Below are 21,627 nucleotides of genomic sequence, written 5' to 3'. Positions count from 1 at the left end.
AATACACCAGTTCTATATCCTAGTCCTGTTTTCATTGAAAATCGTGGAATTCTGAATATATTTCTATATCCGACAGTGTTGGCAGATATGTACACAGTTTAAGGTGGCTCGTTACACTAAAGTTTTATTTAATGACTTGTTTAAACCTCTCTTATGTAGAATGATTTAATAATCGAAAAGGTGATGATTTGATATGATATTTCCGGAATGATAAGAATCAAAGTGTTTCGTTTGCAAACAAGAGATTATGGAGTCCAAATTTCGCTGTGGTGTGGTGCGTGGTCTGAATATCTGATGGAAATGCCTAAAGACACAGATAGAAGTTTTAATTTTTTGAATTTAAAAAAAAAAAATGATGAAAATTGAAAAAGGCTTCTTGAATATAATTTTGTTTTCGGCGATTTCATCAGCCAAGAAGTTTTATCATGGACTTGAGCGTTTATGTTTAGTCTGTTATTGGTTTGTCAGCCCAATAGTCCTATCAAGATTTGCATAAGCAGATTTACTCTGCTAGAGTCAAAAACTTAAGGTTCCTGCTTCACAAGACCGCCGTGTTCGCTTCTTTTACATAGAGTAGGGTTTTCAACATGCATTAATTAAGTAAAAAGAACGTATTGTTTAGAACCAGTTTTAAGGAGTTAGGATTTTCTTTATAAAGTGTAGATACATTTGTAAAAGGAATTTACTTTGGTTCAGTGTAGAATTCTATATTCCTTACCTTAGCATTTTTCAGAGTTAGTATTTTCGTATAGCTTATAGGCTATCCCAGTAGTTACATTTACTCTTGTTCTGTATTACTTTTGATGTGCATGGAAGCCCGTTAGTGATATAACACTGTGTATTTTTCACAGTGCATGGAAGTTTGTTATTGTCATAACTTTAGATTTTCTTATTATTTCAGTACTTATTTATTTTCGTAATTCTAATTTATTTTAGGGGGGTTGGAGGATTGGGGGGTAATTTACATTCCCTTCTATAGTTATACTCAGCCATTTGCATTGTAAAACTCATCATTTGTTATCAATTACTTTAAAACCATATTTACTTTGGTAATAAATGTGTAAACTTTACAGATCTTTTCATTTCAAAGTAGGTGTTGAACATAATCTAGGAATCACAACCGAACCCGGGTACAACACGGAGACAGCGTATTTCATGATTTATGAGTATTATACATGCTGTAAGTTCTTCTGATCCCAAGTCCTATTGACAGTGAGGTCTCTTAATAAAGACGACAGAACTACATGTAGTACTTTGTGAGAGGCTGGACTTATTTCAATCCCGGCATACCCTGCTTCCCGTCACAATATAGATTGAATACACGAATTAGTTTATAGTTATACGTTGATTTTCGATTGATGTTTAGTTCCTGTGTAGGACGATACACTAGTAGTATACATGTACCTCTGTAAGTGACGCTGTGCTTATCTACTTAGCGACTTCGTGGTCCTGTAGATCACTTTTCTGTAGGTCGGGTTATTATTCAGAGACCTCCAATAAACACCCAATAAAACATCGCACTATATATCTATACAAACAAGTACGTGTAATCACCCCCCCCCACCCCTCCAATAAAACGTCACACTATATATCTAAACAAACAAACACATGTAAGATCCCCCAATAAAACGTCGCACTGTGCAGTCATTATCACATCTAAACAAATCTTTAATGGGCTGGTCAGTTTTCCCCACATTGGCTAACACTCTTAATACTGATACACTGTACATCGCGCCGCTCAAAACTGACCATTTATTGAATGAAGCCTGCAAACCGAACCAATAACGGTGTGAAAAGAAGAGAAACTACGAGTGGAAAAAAAAATACTGACCATAAATATCCTGGCCGGAAAATTTAGATTGCGTGAGTTTAGAGAAATCTACAATAACTGGATTGTTGGGGGGGGGGGGGGGTATCAATTTCGGTGTTTGTTTAGACCCCGAGGACAAATCTGATCTGAAATGCTACCAGTGCGACGGGGATCTATGTCTAGTAGCGGGGCGGATTCTAGGAGGAGTTCCGTGGGGTTAGAGGACTAACTGAAGTCACGCTGGCCTAGCGCCCAGCGGTATGTAGGACTGACTCCTGATATCCACCGGGAGGGCCATATTCATACGTATTCTTATAATGCTGGGGCTTTCTCCTGAAGGGGATTGGTATCACTTTAATTTCTAAAAATCAAAAGTCATGAAAAGCGTGGGGGTGGGGGCGGGGGTGGGGTGGGGGTGGTTAGTGGGTACGTGGATACGTCTTTCCTTTGTGCTGACAATGTACATGATCTGTCCCGGTGGTTTATCTAAGCGTAGCATGGTAAGGATAGGGGCGTTGTACATACAGAAGCGACGCTAAATATATATTTCAACACTTTGGCATATTTTCATTTGTGAACATTATATAGATGGTAATGCAGTTAACGTTTGTGTAACTATTTTTATTTTAAAACTATATTTTACTCACAAATAAGAGAATGGGATTGGACAGCAAGCACAGCCTATTTTACCCACCCCCTCTTCAACTATAGTATATGTATATATATAAATCATGTATACACTCTATATCATATATATCTAGTTACTTTTAACGTTCATTCATAAGATGATGCCGATAAGGTGTGCCGAGCTAACGAGGGGCGGATTCAACGAGATAAAACAATGCGGTGTGGATAAAAGAGCAAATGTGCACCTCAGATTTGTTAAAAGCAGTGGTGCATGTATTCAACAGGACTATTTAAATAAATGGGCTACCAGTCTGTACAAGTTGATCTGCTTAAAAAAGTCCTCGTCCTCTTGAATTGTAAGCATTGCAGTCCATCCATACCCTCATGTATTTTCAAAATGAAACTTATTTCTTAACCTTCTCTATTCTGAAATCTAGATTAGATACTACAAATGTAACACTGCACTTGTTCATTGTCTCATCACTCCGGTACAGTTAAATTGTTCTTGCTCAGTTTTACTGATATGTTACGTCACACTCCGGTACAGCTGTTCTTGTTCAGTTTTACTGATATGTTACGTCACACTCCGGTACAGTTCTTCTTGTTCAGTTTTACCGATATGTTACGTCACACTCCGGTACAGCTGTTCTTGTTCAGTTATACTGATATGTTACGTCACACTCCGGTATAGCTGCTCTTGTTCAGTTTTACTGATATGTTACGTCACACTCCGGTACAGTTCTTCTTGTTCAGTTTTACTGATATGTTACGTCACACTCCGGTACAGTTCTTCTTGTTCAGTTTTACTGATATGTTACGTCACACTCCGGTACAGCTGTTCTTGTTCAGTTATACTGATATGTTACGTCACACTCCGGTACAGCTGTTCTTGTTCAGTTTTACTGATATGTTACGTCACACTCCGGTACAGTTCTTCGTGTTCAATTTTACTGATATGTTACGTCACACTCCGGTACAGCTGTTCTTGTTCAGTTTTACTGATATATTTTATGTCATGCTGAGAACGACCCTGACTAGTCTTATAAATTTCTAAATCTACGAACTTTTAATTGTTTCTATTGATCGACGAGAGATTTGTATCTATTGCGTGTACGCGAATGACTTGACATCAGCTTAAAAAAAAAACACCATTGTATAATGAGAAAAAAAACAGTCTCATTACAACCAGGTTTCTCAAGCGCGGGTTCCCTGATTTGTATACACCTGCCTGTGGATTGGACGTATTATGGTGCAGCAATGTCTGTATGTTTGTCTGTAGATGGGACGTATCATGGTACAGCAATGTCTGTATGTCTGTCTGTAGATGGGACGTATTATGGTACAGCAATGTTTGTATGTCTGTCTGTAGATGGGATATATTATGGTACAGCGATGTCTGTACGTCCGTCCGTCAGTTAAAAAAACCATCAACTAGAGTTTGAAATCAGACCGGTTACTAGCTGGCACTAGACGTAATCCACAAACATTTCACGGCGTGTTCTTTTTGTAATGATAGTCATTTCCTCATAGGAGTCTTGTATCCCTTACTTACAAACCGCCAACCCTGCAACATTTGGCGCCCAAGAAAACATTTGGCGCATAGAAACTATATGTAATTTTGCGCTTTATAAATGAATCAAATAATAATAATGGAATGATTGATTTTCGTTGCGTATGTTGTGGTGACACCAACAGACAAAGCAAGTTTAATTGAATAAATTTGAAGTGCAAAAAGGTCATGTTAAGAACACTGTAGCTCAATATTTTTAAACAGGCGTTGCTACCTCAGTTTTTCTTTTTAATTTCCTAATTCTCCTTCAATGTAGAAATCAAAAATACACCCTCCCCCAAACATTTACATTACTCCAAATCTCAAGTGCGAACCTTTTCAAATGTAAAGTCAACTGGAGAAAAATTTCAGATATCTGGAAAGAAACCCATATCTGTTTATCGAATAGAATAAAACAAAATTTGACTCAGAGAGAAATGTTGTTTAATAGGGGATCACATTAAAAGAGCCAATAAATGTATTAGCGAAGGGCAGATTTCGCTAAACACAGGGGTTTCATCTCTCTTTGTAAAAATTAATCCTCGTTTCAGGCCCCCACCCTGTAGATCTATTTCAAATATGAAAAGAATCAGGAGATCTTTAAGAAGATTACATTTTTTCTCTCACTTTATTCGCCGAAATCTTCAGATCAGAGTGTTATATATTCCGCTGTTTTTTCTTTTATTTGTTTTCTATCCCTTCAGAACTTTTTACTGCGAGGTGAGAGAGAGAGAGAGAGAGAGAGAGAGAGAGAGAGAGAGAGAGAATTTTTTTGACAATTGAAAAAAAGACGAAATGTATAAGACGCATTGTATTCGCAAGAAATATGTTTGTATCATGATTTTTATGGAAAATATTTGGTAGGGAAATCATCTGAACGGGACTGATGTAGTTGTGTTGGGTTTAAGGCTAAAGATGCTGATCCAAGATATAAAGAGTGCTTTCTAGTAGGACTGGGATAGTAAATGAAATTAACAGAAAGTGATATCATAAATGAAGTGTTTTGCCAGTTTTATGTGTTTTGAACAATGAAATTTACAAAATTAATGTTTCATGAGATTTGTTGTTCTTTTCAATTTAATACTAGTCTACTTGTACTTAGATATCGCAGTTATTCATTGCAAATGCGAATCTGCACAATTATCACCCTCCTCCCCCCCCCCCCCCCCCCCACAAATAAAACACCCAAAACCATTACATGTAGTATGCCGATAAAAACGCATGGAAATTAATTTTGCATGATTTTCATATATCTTTGTTTTCCAAATGATTATGGTGCGTTATTCGCCTGATTTTCGAAAGAAAGAAAAAAAACCCAACAAAGTCCAAAACACGTGAAATTCATTCAAGTCACCTTTTTCTGTGTTAATATGGCCATTGAGATTGCATGCATGGTATGATCTATATATTATGCTATTTAGTCCATATACACTGACAATTTTTCAATCTTGTTAAAAATTAGTGTTAAAACAGTGCTCAGGTTACCTCCACCCCACCCCGGGGGTCCACTCTTAGCAGTGTTTTCCAAACTCTGACCCCACCCCCTTTTTATACCAGGGTCTGAGATTTGATTATAAATGAAACTTCATTGACTTTTAAAATTGAGGTATTTCATAGGTTCCTTATTCGGTCGTGAAACTATCAAACCCCCGTGATCAGCCCTGTCAGTGTAAACATTTTCTTTTCATTAAATCGGAATTGTACAAGGGCTCCCATTAAAGAGATAAGCGCGGATAATATAGAAACATGCCCGTCACTTAAGCGGATTACACGCCGATCTCTGTCGCTTCATTAAACCCCCAATTTCATTGTGAAAAAATATCCTCATTCAACTTGTTCCATTCAATCGCATAGTTTTGGAGTACCTAAGTATACAACCACAAATAGATACACATGCATGAAATATCAATTATTTATAATTATTTAATTCTTTTCTCTTATTTTCAAGTTTGATTTTCTTTCCCCCCAATCATTTTGTTATTTCCATGTACTATATTAATTACACTCTGTCCTAACTGACCTGAACTGACCCTTGACCAATGGGGGAGGGTTAATATGGGCACTACGCCTACTGCCCACTCCGATCTCTGCATGTATCTTCTACTGTTCAAATGAAGAATAAAAAAATCAGGAAAATTCTCGTGAAATACTGATAATGGCATTCTACGAAGAAGCGGCATGTCTGTAATTTTAAAGAAAATTCTTATGATGACGATTTCTTTCGAACTAGGTCCACTTAATCGATTACGGAGAGGAAAAAAGATATGCCGTGGTCATTTGACAATATATACACAAATAAATTGACCCCGGCAGACCCAAATCTTGATAAATGACTGTTCATCCACATGTTTTCTTGACATGATAGTTTGTCCGAGTCGCGCTTTTCTAAATATTGATTGAAGTCTCGTCGTAACGTCGGAGGTGTTTCTTTAAATCTCAGGGATCGACGGGGGCTTTCATTTAATGCCAGATTTCTCCCCAATTACTTATACCGTAAATCTGCGATTCCGAATTCAAACACTGTGTCAGTGAAGTCCCCCCTCCTTCTAATTGTCTCAGTGAGTTTAGGATTAAGCATGTGTTGAGGGCTATAACTAATTATTAATTTTTTTTCCGTTTCTAAGACAATACCTTTGGAAACCGTTTTAACTGTCAACAGTAATTGTGGGATTTTTAAAAAAAAAAAGAAAGGAGCAAAAAATGGCTGCATCGAAGTTGACATTTCTAAGGTACGTGAAGTTTAATATAGAACCGTTCCCCTCCTTGTAAAGTACATGCATAGCACAAGCTGCCTTTCTGATTTTTATAATCAACTCATTATACTTAACAAACAGGTTAGAAAAAAGTTTATAACTTAGAGAAAAAATTAGAGAAAAAGCATAAAAGAATGAGTAATTTTACATCATCTTGTATACTATTTTATTTATATCATGAGAGTTATATATGTCTGGATTTGCATAGCTTACATATATGACATATATATGTTTGGATGTCCATAGCTTACATATATGACATATATATGTTTGGATTTCAATAGCTTACATATATGACATATATATGTTTGGATTTCCATAGCTTACATATATGACATATATGTTTGGATTTCAATAGTTTACATATATGACACAGGAAAAAAACCCATACGAAGCGTGAAGCGTTAAAAAAAGTGTATATATTTATAATTTACATTTTGTTTTCTTTTCTCTCGGAATATTCCCAGCTGTTAATATTTTTTCCATATAGATATATAAACTCTTACATGTATACATGAATAGGTCTATATGATTATATGACAACCATATCTATATATTATTTATGTCATATAATCTAATATCACAAGATTAAATTATCATATTGGCCTGTGTACATATATCTTGTACCATTCACACACACACACACAGAGAGAGAGAGAGAGAGAGAGAGAGAGAGAGAGAGATATGATAATCATTAATAAAGGATCTATGCTTCCAGTTAGTATTGAAATTAATTTTATCATTTTCATATGCAAATTGTGTTAAGGCTTTTAACATATCCCTCCCCATAGTGCTAGGCGCACTACATTGTTCAATATTCATACGCACATTTTCCACAATCACGAGGGAATTACTACCATTTCAACTGGTAAATATATCGAAGGTAGAATCATTAGGGAATTTAGATATTGATATACATGATGAGTAAAGTTTCTACGTTATCGTCCCCGCCTCTTTATAACCATGCACAGGTGAAGTGTCATTGGAATGGAAACACTTCAACTTAAATGTTGACCTATACTGTGTATATGCACCAGTCCATTTTATTATTTACAATTTGTTAAAGGTGAAAGGATATTTGACAGTGACGGATATATATTCTTAAAAGACCCCCAATATTTTTTTTTCCGTAAGGATGTTACAGTCTTTTATGTCGCTACTCGAAAGTTGGAAATGATTAAGCGTCAAAGGATTTTCATATTTTGTACATTACATAAACCCAAGTTTCAATATATATTAGGCATGAAAAAGAGAATTGGACACATTAAATAGATTTAGATTTTCGCTCATCTATGATTGCGTTAAAACTACACACAATATTACCCAGACTAAATATTATTTATAACACAACTCCCCCCCCCCCCCCCTAACTGTTTGTAATGCTTTATTTTCACCATGTGATAAAATTATAAAACTAAAATAATACTACATTTGTAATAATAAAAAAAATACACATGGCAATAAACGTCCGCCTGTTACAACAATTACAAAGCCCCCAGGACGCTGGTCTGTGGCTTTTTAATGAGAAGAAATTACCACATAAGGAGAGTCGAATATTAAGGCAAAAAATTACACAGGAAATTTTCTTCCGCTCCAAGCAAGACACATCTCGCATGAAGCATGGCTGGTTAAAAACGGGTGAAATCAATTAATACAGTCGCTATCCATGGCAACCTACTAATAATATGATAAAATAATGACAAATATGTAATAAACTTTATTTTTAGCAGTAAGTAGAAATTCATTCGAAATTAAGCTTACAGCGGGCCATCAAACTGAAAGTGGGTGCGATTTCAAAACCAAGATGTTATACACCCTATATGTACATAGTAGTAAACTCCGTGTGTGAATGAGGGTGGATGACACTGTGTACCACCGGGGGTGGGGGGGGGGAGTGGGGTGGGGTGGGGGTTACCCTTTAAATTCGTATTAGCTCTCATATAATCCAGTTTTGCATTGACGCTCACGGGGAATAATTACTCGCCGGTGTTATACAATTTTTCGCTATGCGTTGGGGTGATTTTCCTTTTTTCTCTCGATATTTTGTGATACATATATCGGAATTTTTTAGTCAGTCTATAGGTCCTAATAATAACTAACAAACAACCCGGAAACCCCCACAAAACAAATCCCGGAGAGAGAGAGAGAGAGAGAGAGAGAGAGAGAGAGAGAGAGAGGGAGGGAGCACTTTGAGATCTCCAGGGGCCGCTTTGAGTTCCCCAGCACAGTCAGGTCCCTTAATGGTATCAGCTTTTCATAGACAATGACGGTATTTGAAAAGCCTTCTAAGTAATGATTGAAAGATAGATACAATTTTTAAAATTTGTACCCCACTCTCTAGTTTTCATTTTGCTCTCTTTCTTCCTCCCTCCCTTTCCATTCTTTGGGGAATGCCGGATACGTACATGGCCTCTTTTAAATTTATGGTATTCGGATTCTTTCTAAAGCCACTGGGTCTCTGCCATTTTACGAAACTTTATTTTCCCACATTCATAAAATCGTCCTAGTTTTAAAATGTCAAAAGATTTCCCACCGTACACATATTTTCATAAGTCTCACACAATGTATCTTTTTTATCAATTGGCCTTTTATTTGTTTGATCTCAAGAAGACCATAGTTTACAACCTTTAGTACTTATCATGCAGTTATATCATGGCGGCAAGCAGGCCCTGTATCATCGGGATCGCTCGAGCGCTTAGATACCGTGAGATGATAGCATTGTTTTAATGACATTTAATTGACAAAGACTGAAAGCGCGCACACTGTGCATACCATACTAATTGCAGTGGTGTGTATTGATGAGATGGTCGATATTTGTGGAACTTTGATTGAATCTAATGATATAATTAAAGCGACAACTGATGAGCTTGCGACACGGTTAAAACATAATGCCTGACACGTTCTTAATTAAGTTAAGTTCACATCAAAGCCACGTGCAAAGACCTCAAACTAGTTAATTTTATCTCAGTTCGTTCAGTCGAACGAAAACGATGTTTTGTTAACACTAAGCGCATTACCGAGTCGTCCCCCTACGTGCTGCACACAATCTCAGTGGATTATTATTTATTAATTTTACTAAAGGGATTTGTTTTGACGCCTGATTGACTTTCAGACAGACGGCTGTCAAATATTTACCCCAAGTTACCTGGAGGAGGGTTTGGGATGACATTCCGGCCCGGAGATTCTGGTGGAGTTACGATTGTGAACGTTTGGGTGCCGTGTTTACGCTGGGGTTAGAAATCACGCAGTGCCACTCATAATCGTGTTTGAGAATTGATTCAAGGGGATTTTACAAAATTTGTGTTGCTTGTCTGAATTTGAGATTTTACGGATCTGAGTGCACTACATTTTGTAATGTCCAAAGCCAAGGGTTCCTTCTTCACGTAAGTAAAGACGATGTGTAACCGGAAGTTGCGCGGAAGAAATGCCTAGTGTGTTGTGTGTTATAGGATATAAATGCAATGAAAGTACCAGTATGACGTAATTTCCATATTTTGTAAGCATGATTGAATGTAGTTCTTCTTCAATGTTAAAAAAGATATCTGCTTGGATATTTTAGAGTAGGTCTTTGCCTGTCGTGTCGTATGGTGTGCTGCGTGGGTTGTACTATAATATTAGACGTATGATATTGATAACAAAAAGTCCGTATAAGTGTGTGAATGAATGTGGTGAAAACGAATATCTAAAACATTGTCATTGTTAACATTTATTTACATTTAATTATATCTCCATGTTCAATGGAGAATGCAAATGATTTAAAAAACAGGATAAAGGTTTTAATATGAAGTTCAAATTATATCGACTCGGTGATTTTATCGACAAATACAATCAAGAAAACTAATATATGTCTGCTATGGTTCATAACTACCAAACCTTTGATATATATAAAGAACGAGGCACAGTGACAGATTGATTACGCCCTAATTCTAGTTATGGTATAAAACCACGTGAATAACAAATCTCTAAGCTTAAGAGAACACTGTCTTTACTATCACATTTAAATGCTGCCCATATGTATAACTACATGTAAGTAAAAGTTATTTTGGTTTATTCACGCACCATACCCCCCTCTGATTTGGAGTTTGCCTGAAAAGTTGATATTTTAAACCTTTAATTTAAACAATAGTTTTATTTTCATGATATTCAGTATTTCACAATATGAATGTAAATGTAATGGAGATGCGTTTAACAATGTACATGTGTATACTAGTTCGATGGAGATTGAAGAAATAAGCCTGAAGACATATATCAATCCCGCTGTCAAAACATTGCTACCCAGAAATTCCAAACCATACGTACTATCCAAGTCAAGCTTTTCTTTCATTTTAGGGCCTCCGTGGCCAAGTGGTTAGAGCATCGCGCTTAAAATCACACGACCTCTCAACTCTGTCGGCGCGGGTTCGAATCCCGCTCGCGCCGGTAAGTGAGAAAGTTTCCCAGTTTACTTTCGGAAGGTCGGAGGTATCTTCCCAGTACACTGTATCTGGATTCTCTCTTCCACCAATAAAAACTGGGCGCCACCAGATAACTGAAAAATTGTTGCGTGTGGCGGAAAATATCAATCAATCAATCATTTGCACTGATTGACAATATCGATTCATTATATGTCAAAGAATCGAATCTCTTGCCCTGTCATCGTAAACAGAAGCACCTTGCAGAAAGACGGCAAAGTGACCTGGTTTTAGGTTCCTGAAAATTATTTAATTATTCATTCATATGACAAAACCTGGGCGCGGTGGGTATTGTTCTTCAGTCGCTAAATCGCGGCATTGACTTCAGTAATGGATTATTGGTACTACCGTGTGCTATGTTATATATGTTAAATTATTCAGTGGTGTATTTATACCTTGATGCTTCTTATTACAGGATGGAGGCCAATTTCATTTAATTATATCTCTCTTAAAAATCTTAATTATGTAGTCACTTATGAAATATACAGTTTAGATGTGCGATAGAAACAGAACACTGACACGGTTTTTTGGCGGTAGGATAGTTTTTGACAGAAAACAATAAACTGGGACAATGTTCTCTGCTTCTGTCACATGTAGATCTACCATTTTAATATCTATAGATTTGGTCCTGGGAAAATCCTTTAAATGTTGATATAAGTTATGTGACAATTCGTTATTGATAAAGGTGTTCCTTATTGGTTTAAATTTTCCCTTGTGTTAACTTTCGTCGTCATTTTTCCGGGTAATAGGTCATGCTAAAGTCACGTGATTTACCAGCATTATATACAGATTGATTGATTAAATATTGTTTAACGTCCCCCTCGAGAATATTTCACTCATATGGAGACGTCACCACTGCCGGTGAAGGGCTGCAAAATTTAGGCCTATGCTCGGGGCTTATGGTCATTGGGCAGGGAGGGATCTTTATCGTGCCACACCTGCTGTGACACGGGACCTCGGTTTTTGCGGTCTCATCCGAAGGACCGCCCCATTTAGGCGCCTTTTACGACAAGCAAGGGGTACTGAGGATCTATTCTAACCCGGATCCCCACGGAAAGTACATGTAGTATCGGCTGTTCTTGTCGTTTGTTAAATTCCAAGTGTTGGCGTAATCTTTATGTACATGCGCACCAATATGAATGATATGTTGAAGCATGTGAGATGCGTCTGATAGAAATGGTCACCATGGCGATCTTATGGGGTTTTGTATCCTAATATTATATGAATAACAGGATAAGAATGGATCAAATTTCGTAAAAGGTTCTGATAATGTATAGTATGACTCAGTCTCTACTGGAGGGCGGAGGAAAATTTTGGATAAGAAAGTCCTAGATCTAAATAATAATGATAATAATAATAATCAAATTAAATATTAAATGAAAAATTAAAATTTAACCTTCGATTTTTCAACATTGCTCCATCCGTTGTCATCGTTTATGCTCTGCTAACATCACGTGACTTCACCGCTTATTTTATATATATCATTTTTTTTTTTAATTCTCGGCTTTATATATTCCGATCATGACATGTCAGTGAAGCAAAAATAAAATAAAATAAACAGATTAACTGATTAGAATATCCGAGTTTGTAAGAGGAATTATCGTTTGTATTTTAAAATTTAAATCAATGAATACAAACACACCTTTAATTCCGTGCGAACCTCCGGCACGTGTTGATATAGTAGTGGCACCTCTCAGTGCTCGGGTTTATTTTTGTCCTTGCCCAGGTCACGGAGATAGTCGTAATTTTTTTTTATAATAATGTTTTTGATCTACGATTTGGAGATTTTATCATTTTACATAGGTAGAGTGTAATTTTTTAAAACCTAAGATGCGTAGAATTTATAGGAATTTTTTAGAATATGCTATTAATAGTTTTACAGTGTATTTTTTGCTTAAGATGTGGAGATTTTATAGGAATTTGTATACTATAGGTACACTGTGTTTTTATCTAGGATTTGATGATTTTATGGAATTTTTCTAGTCTTTAGGTACAAGGTATTTTCCATCGATTTTATCTCCTTGGGTTTCCTCAATGTAATGAACTTTTCATACCGACCCCCCCCCCCCCCCCCCCGCCACTCCACTACCAATCCTACTTATGAAGTTGTTACTATACCTAAGTGTTTAGATGTAAACACATTTTATTGTATGGTATACAAAGGATTTGAACACAAATTCTTACATGCTAGATCAGATAAGTTAATTTTACAGTAATTTAAAATGCATGATTGATATGAACTTTAAACATCAATTTATGGAATATGGTATAACAACTCCATTGGATACACGGAAATAATTTTTGTAATTAATTGGGGGGGGGGGGGGAGCGAAGAAAAATGAATAAAAGTAATAAGAATGAACAATGTTAGGTACGAAAATTTAGAAGATTGATTGATTGTATATTGTTTAACATCCCTCTCGAGAGTTTTTTATTCATATTGTGGAGGCGCGACATGTACCATTGCAAGTGAACGGCTGCAAAATTTAGCTGCAAGGCACTTACGGCCTTTGAGGAGGGAGGGATCTCTCTCGTGCCATACCTGCTGTGACACGGGGTCTCGGATTTTGCGGTCTCATCCGAAAGACCGCTCAATTTAGTCGCCTCTTACGACAAACACGGGGTACAGAGGACCTAATCCGGACCCCCACGAAATTTAGAAGAAAATGAAATGACCACCCCAGGGACATTTATTTATATTAGAATGTGTCATTTAATACAAAATCCCAATCGCTTGCAGAATTAATAAACTAAAAGACAGTGAATGAGTTAATCTCCAAAATGTTTTATCGAAACAAAATAAGTAAATAAATAAAATAAGTAAACTAGCCATATTAACGAAAACGTAAACAAATGTTAATAATAATAATAATAATATTAATAAAACTACATCCTATAGATCATATCATAAATCTAACCTCCTCTCAAATGTCACCCTAACAGGCTTTGTCCGATAATCAGATTAATTTCCTGATCATTTAGGTCCTTAACGTTGTTAATCCAATTTCGACCGAGTTTTCATAAATGGCATTCAAATGCTGATTTTATAAAGAATTATAAAATTATGTTCAATGGACATTCGTGCTTAAAATACTACGTAAGATATGCTGTTAAAACATGGATGTATGTGTTTGAATATTACTGATGAAATCTAAATTAATTAGATTAAGGTGTCGCACAACATGACTACGTCACGACCGACCTTTCACAGGTACGATATATAGTCATATGATATAACCATCTACTATAAATACTGTGTATTTACACAATGCATGCACGTTACAGATTTGAGCATATTTTATTGTATATTGACACAATAGACAAAGGGATTTGAAACTTACAACTTACGAGTTCCTCCCCGGTGTCATTATGTACTGATATGATATAATGTAATATAAGATGTTTGTAATTAACATGTGATGTATTCATGCGCGTGAATCATTCACAAAGAAGGACATTAATTCAAAAATAATTCCTTTTGAAAGTGTTGATAATGATGTAATGGTTGTCAACAAGTTTGATAAGAGGATTTTAAATCTAACTAACACTGAATAATTTTTATAGAAGCAGTGCGATGACAAATATATTTAATAGAATGCACGTCTTTGACAGACGGAGAGTACGATTTCCCCTAATCTGGAAACAATTTCTCCCATCGTTGTATTTGCAGGGGCGGATCCAGGAATTGTGGTTACGGGGAGGGGGGGGGGGGGCACTTTATGAGGCAGGGGGTCTGAGTCGAAGTTCTGGTGGGGGTACAGGGGGCAAAGCCCCGGAAGCTCCTGGATTTTACAGATTTTAAAGGGCTTGAAATATGTCTACTATTTAAGTCATCTGTACTATTTTCTATCATTTTTATAAGGTGAAATTAGTAAAATGACGCAAATTTTAATGATTTTTGGGAAAAATTACGTTCTCCCAATAAAGTAATTCAAGGAATCAAAATATTTTGTCATTTATTTCTCCGGAAGTGGAAGAAATTATTGCTTCTTTTATTGTTTAGCACATTTTTCTAACCAAGATGCCACGAATTACTTTAAATTGAAAATTTTAGGGGGGGGGGGGGGCAGCCGGCGCCCCCCCTTAAATCCGCCATTGATTAGTTTCAGTTTTTGTACATTCGAGTAAATATCTTCCTGCGCTCGGGACCGACAGTTTAGTTTTTAATTATTATATAGACAGTGAAAAAAGATGTAAGGTCTATAACAATGGAATTCTATCAGTTATATTATTATTCCATTGTTATAGACCTTACATCTTTTTTCACTGTCTATATAATAATGTACACTATAAATAAACTGAATTTTATTTAAGTGCAAGGAAGCTGGCAGTGAATTAACAATATCAATTTAGTTTGCACAAACGACACACGAGACATACTGTTTGTCCTTGTATGGGGGGCACGGAAGGGAACCGCATCTGGCTTTCGCGGGGTGAATCAACCTGCCGTCCGCATTCCTAGCCCGCGTTCCCTCTATATACTCAGGATTTAAATCAACACAAATAAAATCAGATGCAAAGTGGTCAGATCTTTCCGCGCTCATCATCCCGCTGTACTGCAGTTTCCAGTTTTGCGGGCACGTGAGTTTTGCTGGAATCATTACAGCGGAAGTTGAGGTTTGCGCATGACAAACAGCGCACGGTACATCATCGTTGCGGGCAACGTTTTTGTAGTTCATCTCGAACTCCGCGCCAAATATGTAAGGTGTGTTGTTGATGTCGTAGGGGATGTGGATCAACGCCCCCAAAAGTGAATCGGGATCGTGAGGCAAACACAGCGTAGTGACGCCACTTCCTTTTATGTAATACATTTTGCCACCTGTTATACCTGACAAAAAGTATTGAAAATGTGAATGAAACAACTAGATAACGTTACTCATGTAAAGTGAACATGTGTGCTATCTTCTTCAAAGTAAAGGGGAATAATCCAGTAAATCAATGTATCTTTTGGATTCAGATAACAAACTTTGTATAATAGCAAAACAGATTATATGTTACACCTATATAGAGGTTTTACCTGTGTACAGGGTGGTAGTACCGTTAACCAGCGGACAGCTTTTTCTTCCCCAAATTGTGTATACAGCTCCTGAAAGATTCCAATTTGAAATTCGTATTTATCATTTTGTATGTAGCAATAAAGTTAAGTTAAGGTTTTTATATAGCGAATAGATTTGTCATCAAACCATAAGCATTTGAAGCTTAAGGTTCATATTTACCTGCCACATTCACGCTTTACAGAGATCAATTTCAGAATCTTTTAATGGTATGGTGAGCAATTCGACATTCCGAATCAACACTCCAGGACTAGTGTTAATCTTAATTTGGAAAATATATTTTCCACCGATATTTGGGGGGACCGGACAGGGATTTCACTTGTTCCATTCTCTATCATTCTCCTTCCCCTCCTTTTACACGTACCTGTTCAACTCCTTCATTGTAATGCTCACATTTTAACTCCAGTTGTAGCATAATTCAAATCTGAAAGCGAAACGATGCAAAACATTTGCTTGGATTTTTAACTTTTCCTCTTAACTTGGATTACCTTGATTTGGAGGTTTGGTCAGCTGACTCTGTAATGATTGGATTTGACTTTGTTGTGAGTTGACCAGTGTCTCCTGCGTTTGGATCTTAGTCTGCTGTGAGTTGACCAGTGTGTCCATTAATTGGATCTTAGTCTGCTGGGTGTTGACCAATGTTTTTAAGGTCTGCATTTCTTTTTGCACTGCCTCCAACTGGACCTGAATTGTTTGCGGGTCATTCAATAACAATCTACGGTCTACCTCACGAATTGTTTGGTCCTGTAGGCTGGACATAATGCTTCCCAGAACCAACGGTAGACAGAGAGGGAATGCCATGTCGTTCACTAATGGTGTGATCATATTTGCGTACACATTAACTGCACTGTTACGCATCAGAAAGATAAGAAATACAAGATTCACAAAAGTAGTCAATAAGCTGTACAAATGTCAGCAATACAGATCTGCACTGTGGTAGGAATGGAGACGAACATGATTAACCTTTTCCGCCACTGTGAGTTTTAAAATATATTTTGCAATCTTTATTCCAATGAAAAATGACCCCATATTGAATTAGAACCTTATTGTGGTTCCAATCTAGCCCCGTAGGACATAACCATAATACAAGGTCACAAGGTCAAACAATCACGGTATGAAATGTATAGTCTTTCCATAAGGAATTTATTTACCAAACATGAAATCCCTACCTTAAACAACTCCTAAGTTCACTTCTTAAAAGTCATCGAAAATCGAGGTTGCAACGTCAAATTCTTTGGTACCATGAAGAAAAGTCTTGTCATCTATCAGGAGGTCAAACATCATGGCATCCAATGAAGTGTCTTGGCATAAGGGATCGTTATACAAAGTTTTAAAACCCTACCCTATTGTCTAGGTTAGGTCTTCAAGTAGATCAAACACAAACGTCAAGATTACAAGGTCAAAACTAATTACCACAAGTAATAAACATCTGAAATATGAGAGCTCTATCACGATCATCATTCAAAAGTTACGAGCAAAGAACACATTTCAGACTGATAGGACAAAATAATATCTTCTTTGTTTTTAGTCACGGAAGCATAATAAATCAAAGTACGGAGAGTACTGCTAGGCGGAAGCATGTTTGTTAGTTGAAAATTATACTTTAACTTTACCATTGATTTTGTGACCTGAAAATCATTAAGAGTCATTTTTGTCGTCGAGGGCAATGACTCTCTCAAGTTTACTTATTGTCAATTGCTTCTCAAGATATTGTTGGAAGTCCCATTGGCACGAATTGTGCTCCTTTGTTTGCTGACCTTTTTTTTAATATTCTTATGAGGTAGAATCTATTCAGAAACGTCTATATGAGAAGAAAAAGTTTCTTGCTGTGTCTTATTGTAAAACAATTTCTTGCATGTAAAACTTTGATCTCCTATTGTGGCCCCACTCTACCCCTTGGAGCCATAATTTGAACTAATTTTAATTAATCATGAAACTTTCATTATTTGCCCATTTGTTCTTGAGAAAACATTAAGAATGTTTACTATATATCCACGTGTAAAAGTTTGATTCCCTATTGTGGTCCCACTATACCCCCCCCCCCCCCTGGAGTCATGGTTTGAACAAGCTTCAATCTACACAATGTCAGGAAGCTTTCATATGAATTTTAATTGGTCCTCTATTTTGGCTTCAACCTACTCCGGAGAACCACGATCTGAACAAACTGGAATTTATACTATGTTTGTTAGGAAGCTTTTATGCACAATTCAAATTCTGGGGGAAAATGACCCCTCGCTATTTTTACCTTTTCTTGATCATCTTGATTATGTTCATCTCACGATCCAAGTGAGCATGCTCCTTCAATTGAACAAACTTGAATCTTCCTTTCTCAAAGATGATTTATATGAAGTTTGATTCAATTGCAATTTTGCAATACTGGACCAATGGTTCTGCAGAAATTGAAATCGAAATCGGCTCAGGTGAGCTAATTTTTTCTAAATATCCAGAAAAAGTTACTTTTTTTCTCATAATTTCTAAACAAGGTTGTGTATTTTGCATTCTGTTATATGGTAAAATCAAAGTTATAGAATTTTACAAAATTTGTTATTTGAATTTGTAGACAGACAGCAATAATCAATCATGCATACGAAATCAGTTTACAACATACCTGCTCATAAGAGTAAAAATAAACATAATTCTGATGTACAGGTCACTGCTACCAAACCATGTATTCCACTACCAGTTAGGAGAAGTCCTCCTCAAATTACGAAAATGATTAAGAAACTAGTCCCACAAGTTTCCTTTCGTATGTCAGATCGTACAATGTTGTAATCCACGTGGGTTTGTTGATAAAATAAAATAGCGTTTTTTGGGCTAATCATGGAAAGGATGTTACCTTTTGATGTTGACATGTATTAAATCGGGTATACGGTACTCTAGTTTCCTTCACTATAATGGCTCAATAACGTCAACAGCCGTCAATTAAAGGCATTAGCAATGAGCTTTCTAGCTTTAATGAGCTATTCTTGGTATGTGTGTATGGACATTTATTTGATTGTATATACCGAATAAACATTTATTTATATACTTTAATCCATCAATTTATGAAACATAGTATAATTACTTGAATACAAGACAAAGTCTGACAGTGAATTCACAACATCTGTTTAATTTGTACAAACGACACACGAGACATACTGTTTGTCCTTGTATGGGGGACACGGGAGAGAACCGCATCTGGCTTTAACAGGGTGAATCAGTCTGCCGTCCGCGTTGACAGCCCGCGTTCCCTCTATATACTCGGGGTTCAAATCAACACAAATAAAATCAGACGCAAAGTAGTCATATCTTTCTGCCGCCATAAACCCGCTATACTGCAGTTTCCAGTTTTGCGGGCACGTGAGTTTTGCTGGAATCATTAGAGCGGAAGTTGAGGTTTGTGCATGACAAACAGCGCATGGTACATCATCGTTGTCGGCAACGTTTTTATAGTTCATTTCAAACTCCGACCCGAATATGAACGCTGTGTAAGGGTCATCGGGGGAATGGAACGATACCGGAAGTGAATCGGGATCGTGAGGCAAACACAACGTTGTGACGCCACTTCCCTTCATATTATACATTTTGCCACTTGTTATGCCTGAAAAAATTGTAGGAAAGAACAATATGAATGATACAACTACATCTCTTTACTTATCCAAGCTTTATCTTGCATGGAGTTGTAATTGAACATGAATGCCGTATGCTTTTGAATATCTTATTCAATATGATGGAAACACTCCATTACACTATGTGAAGCAGGTAACTTTAGAATGCACAACTCATCTAAGTATTAATCTAACAATAAACTATGTATAATAGCGATTACTCTCTGTATACTCTATTTCATAAGGGTCCAATAATGATAATGAACATTAGGAGAGTCCAATACTGACCATTGGTAGAAGCCCGCAGTTCTGTGAAATCAGTTAATGTAATTCATTCCCGTATACGGGTTGTTAGAAACCAGACACATATTGTAAGTTGCACCCGTGTATATGATGTTTACCTGTGTACAGGGTGGTAGTACCGTTGACCAGTGGGCAGCTTCTTCTTCCCCAGATTGTGTATACAGCTCCTGAAAGATTCACATTAATCATATATTTATGTTTTTAGATAATGTTTAATACAATTAATGTTTCCATTTAACAAACTAGTTTGCCATCAAACCTAAAACATTTCAAGGTTTAAATTTATGAAATTGACACACTAACGTTTTACCGTGATGAATTTAGGAACCAGTTTTTTTAAACTGTTTGAAGGATAATTTCTACATTCAGTGTTCTATGGCGACTATTCTTTAATCTTTATTTGCAAAATGTTACTGTTCTCATTGCGTCCTTTCCCCCTTCTTTTACACCGTTCCCTCCCCGCCCCCTTTATCCCCACGTTTAACATAATTGGCACCAACCCTAACCCCGATGACACTGTGTTACTCACCACTTCCTGTCTGTCTAACAGTGGCCTGGGTCTCCAGCGCCTGGATCCGCCTCTGCATTGCCTCTAGCTGTGCTTGGATCATCTGCGGATCGCTTAACAACAGACGACGGTCTCTGTCGTCCTGCTCCGCCCACCCGAGTATCGCCCAATTCAGACACAAGACGTGTAAAAGCAAACCCCGCATGTTATGATTAAATTGTAATATATAGATATACTAGGCAATCGAACAATGGAACGCAGGTACTGATAAGACCTTTCTACTATCACACTTATTCCACAATTTGACCTCCATGTTTTCAAGGCTATCAGAAATATGTAGGTGTATTGTTCTATCTATAGTAGCTTACGTATTCATTTAAAATAATTTGCTGATAATGAAGTGTTCCTAATTTATGAAGAATTTTTGCAATAGTTAAGTCACTGTTAAACGCCAACTTTTTATGAAATAATAGGATCCGCGCCAAAGCATTCCGGAAAGATTGTATGTTGTTTAACGTCGCTCTCGAGAATTTTTCACTCATATGGAGACGTCTTACATTAATGAAGTTGTGTATGACTATATATAGTTTGACAAACTCTTTGTTTCAATGTTTTATCCATTCATTAGAAATTGAGTCTTGTGATTTTACAATTAGGGACGTAAATTATTGTTTATTTGACAAGCAGTAATCGATGTATTCCGGTGACTATTGTCATCGTGCGTAACATTGTGCTTTTGCATGCATTTATACCACCTTCAATACTGTTCTAGTTTCAATATTGCGTTAGTTTCTAAACTTAACGTGGAAATGAATGAATCCTCAACATAACACAACAACTGACGTATGGTTTAGCTATATGATAAAGAAGTTATTCAACCTATGTTGTTAATTATCGGTACTTATTAGGTGTAACATATTTGCTCACAGTCTCTGGGATTGTTAGCCCAAAATATGCCAACGTTTACCTATATAAAGTCAATAAG

The 21,627-nt window shown here is 36.7% G+C and overlaps 3 protein-coding genes across 21 annotated transcripts in view; 1 reads left to right on the top strand and 2 right to left on the bottom strand.

Annotated features, from left to right (window-relative positions):
• The window catches only part of LOC125662605 (leucine-rich repeat-containing protein 71-like), a 102,457-nt gene that overhangs the window by 627 nt on the left and 80,203 nt on the right, over positions 1 to 21,627 (top strand). The window contains exon 1 of one of the 19 annotated variants that reach the window (XM_056146566.1): positions 6,672 to 6,715. The exons of 17 other annotated variants lie outside the window; for them this stretch is intronic. In XM_056146566.1, coding sequence (XP_056002541.1) covers positions 6,687 to 6,715 — 29 coding nt within the window. In that variant the 5' untranslated portion in view covers positions 6,672 to 6,686. Of the gene's footprint in view, positions 1 to 6,671; positions 6,716 to 9,705; positions 10,123 to 21,627 lie in introns of those variants that run through there. One more of the 19 variants, XM_056146565.1, reaches the window with a different exon arrangement.
• On the bottom strand, positions 14,882 to 17,105 carry LOC125662611 (uncharacterized). The gene is made up of 3 exons (XM_048894887.2): positions 16,733 to 17,105; positions 16,208 to 16,276; positions 14,882 to 16,018 (listed from the first exon to the last, which is right to left on the bottom strand). Exons 1-3 carry the CDS (start codon positions 17,100 to 17,102, stop codon positions 15,540 to 15,542), a joined length of 918 nt encoding a protein of 305 aa, XP_048750844.2. The 5' UTR covers positions 17,103 to 17,105; the 3' UTR covers positions 14,882 to 15,539.
• On the bottom strand, positions 19,260 to 20,950 carry LOC125662615 (short-chain collagen C4-like). The gene is made up of 3 exons (XM_048894894.2): positions 20,664 to 20,950; positions 20,233 to 20,301; positions 19,260 to 19,824 (listed from the first exon to the last, which is right to left on the bottom strand). Exons 1-3 carry the CDS (start codon positions 20,845 to 20,847, stop codon positions 19,352 to 19,354), a joined length of 726 nt encoding a protein of 241 aa, XP_048750851.2. The 5' UTR covers positions 20,848 to 20,950; the 3' UTR covers positions 19,260 to 19,351.

The sequence above is a fragment of the Ostrea edulis genome, chromosome 8, assembly GCF_947568905.1.
Source record: "Ostrea edulis chromosome 8, xbOstEdul1.1, whole genome shotgun sequence".
Lineage (NCBI taxonomy): Eukaryota > Metazoa > Mollusca > Bivalvia > Ostreida > Ostreidae > Ostrea > Ostrea edulis.
The sequence above is the reverse complement of the archived record's forward strand: the minus strand, read 5'-3'. Positions and strand labels throughout refer to the sequence as shown.

Bases quoted from the DNA above. Each gene is read 5' to 3' on its own strand.
- LOC125662611 (XM_048894887.2), bottom strand. From the start codon at position 17,102: ATGCGTAACAGTGCAGTTAATGTGTACGCAAATATGATCACACCATTA. The intron at 16,277-16,732 runs GTAATCCAAGTT...GGAATCTTTCAG, and splicing joins GACCAAACCTCCAAATCAAG to GAGCTGTATACACAATTTGG. The intron at 16,019-16,207 runs GTAAAACCTCTA...ACTTTTTGTCAG, and splicing joins TACTACCACCCTGTACACAG to GTATAACAGGTGGCAAAATG.
- LOC125662615 (XM_048894894.2), bottom strand. From the start codon at position 20,847: ATGCGGGGTTTGCTTTTACACGTCTTGTGTCTGAATTGGGCGATACTC. The intron at 20,302-20,663 runs GTGAGTAACACA...TGAATCTTTCAG, and splicing joins TGTTAGACAGACAGGAAGTG to GAGCTGTATACACAATCTGG. The intron at 19,825-20,232 runs GTAAACATCATA...CAATTTTTTCAG, and splicing joins TACTACCACCCTGTACACAG to GCATAACAAGTGGCAAAATG.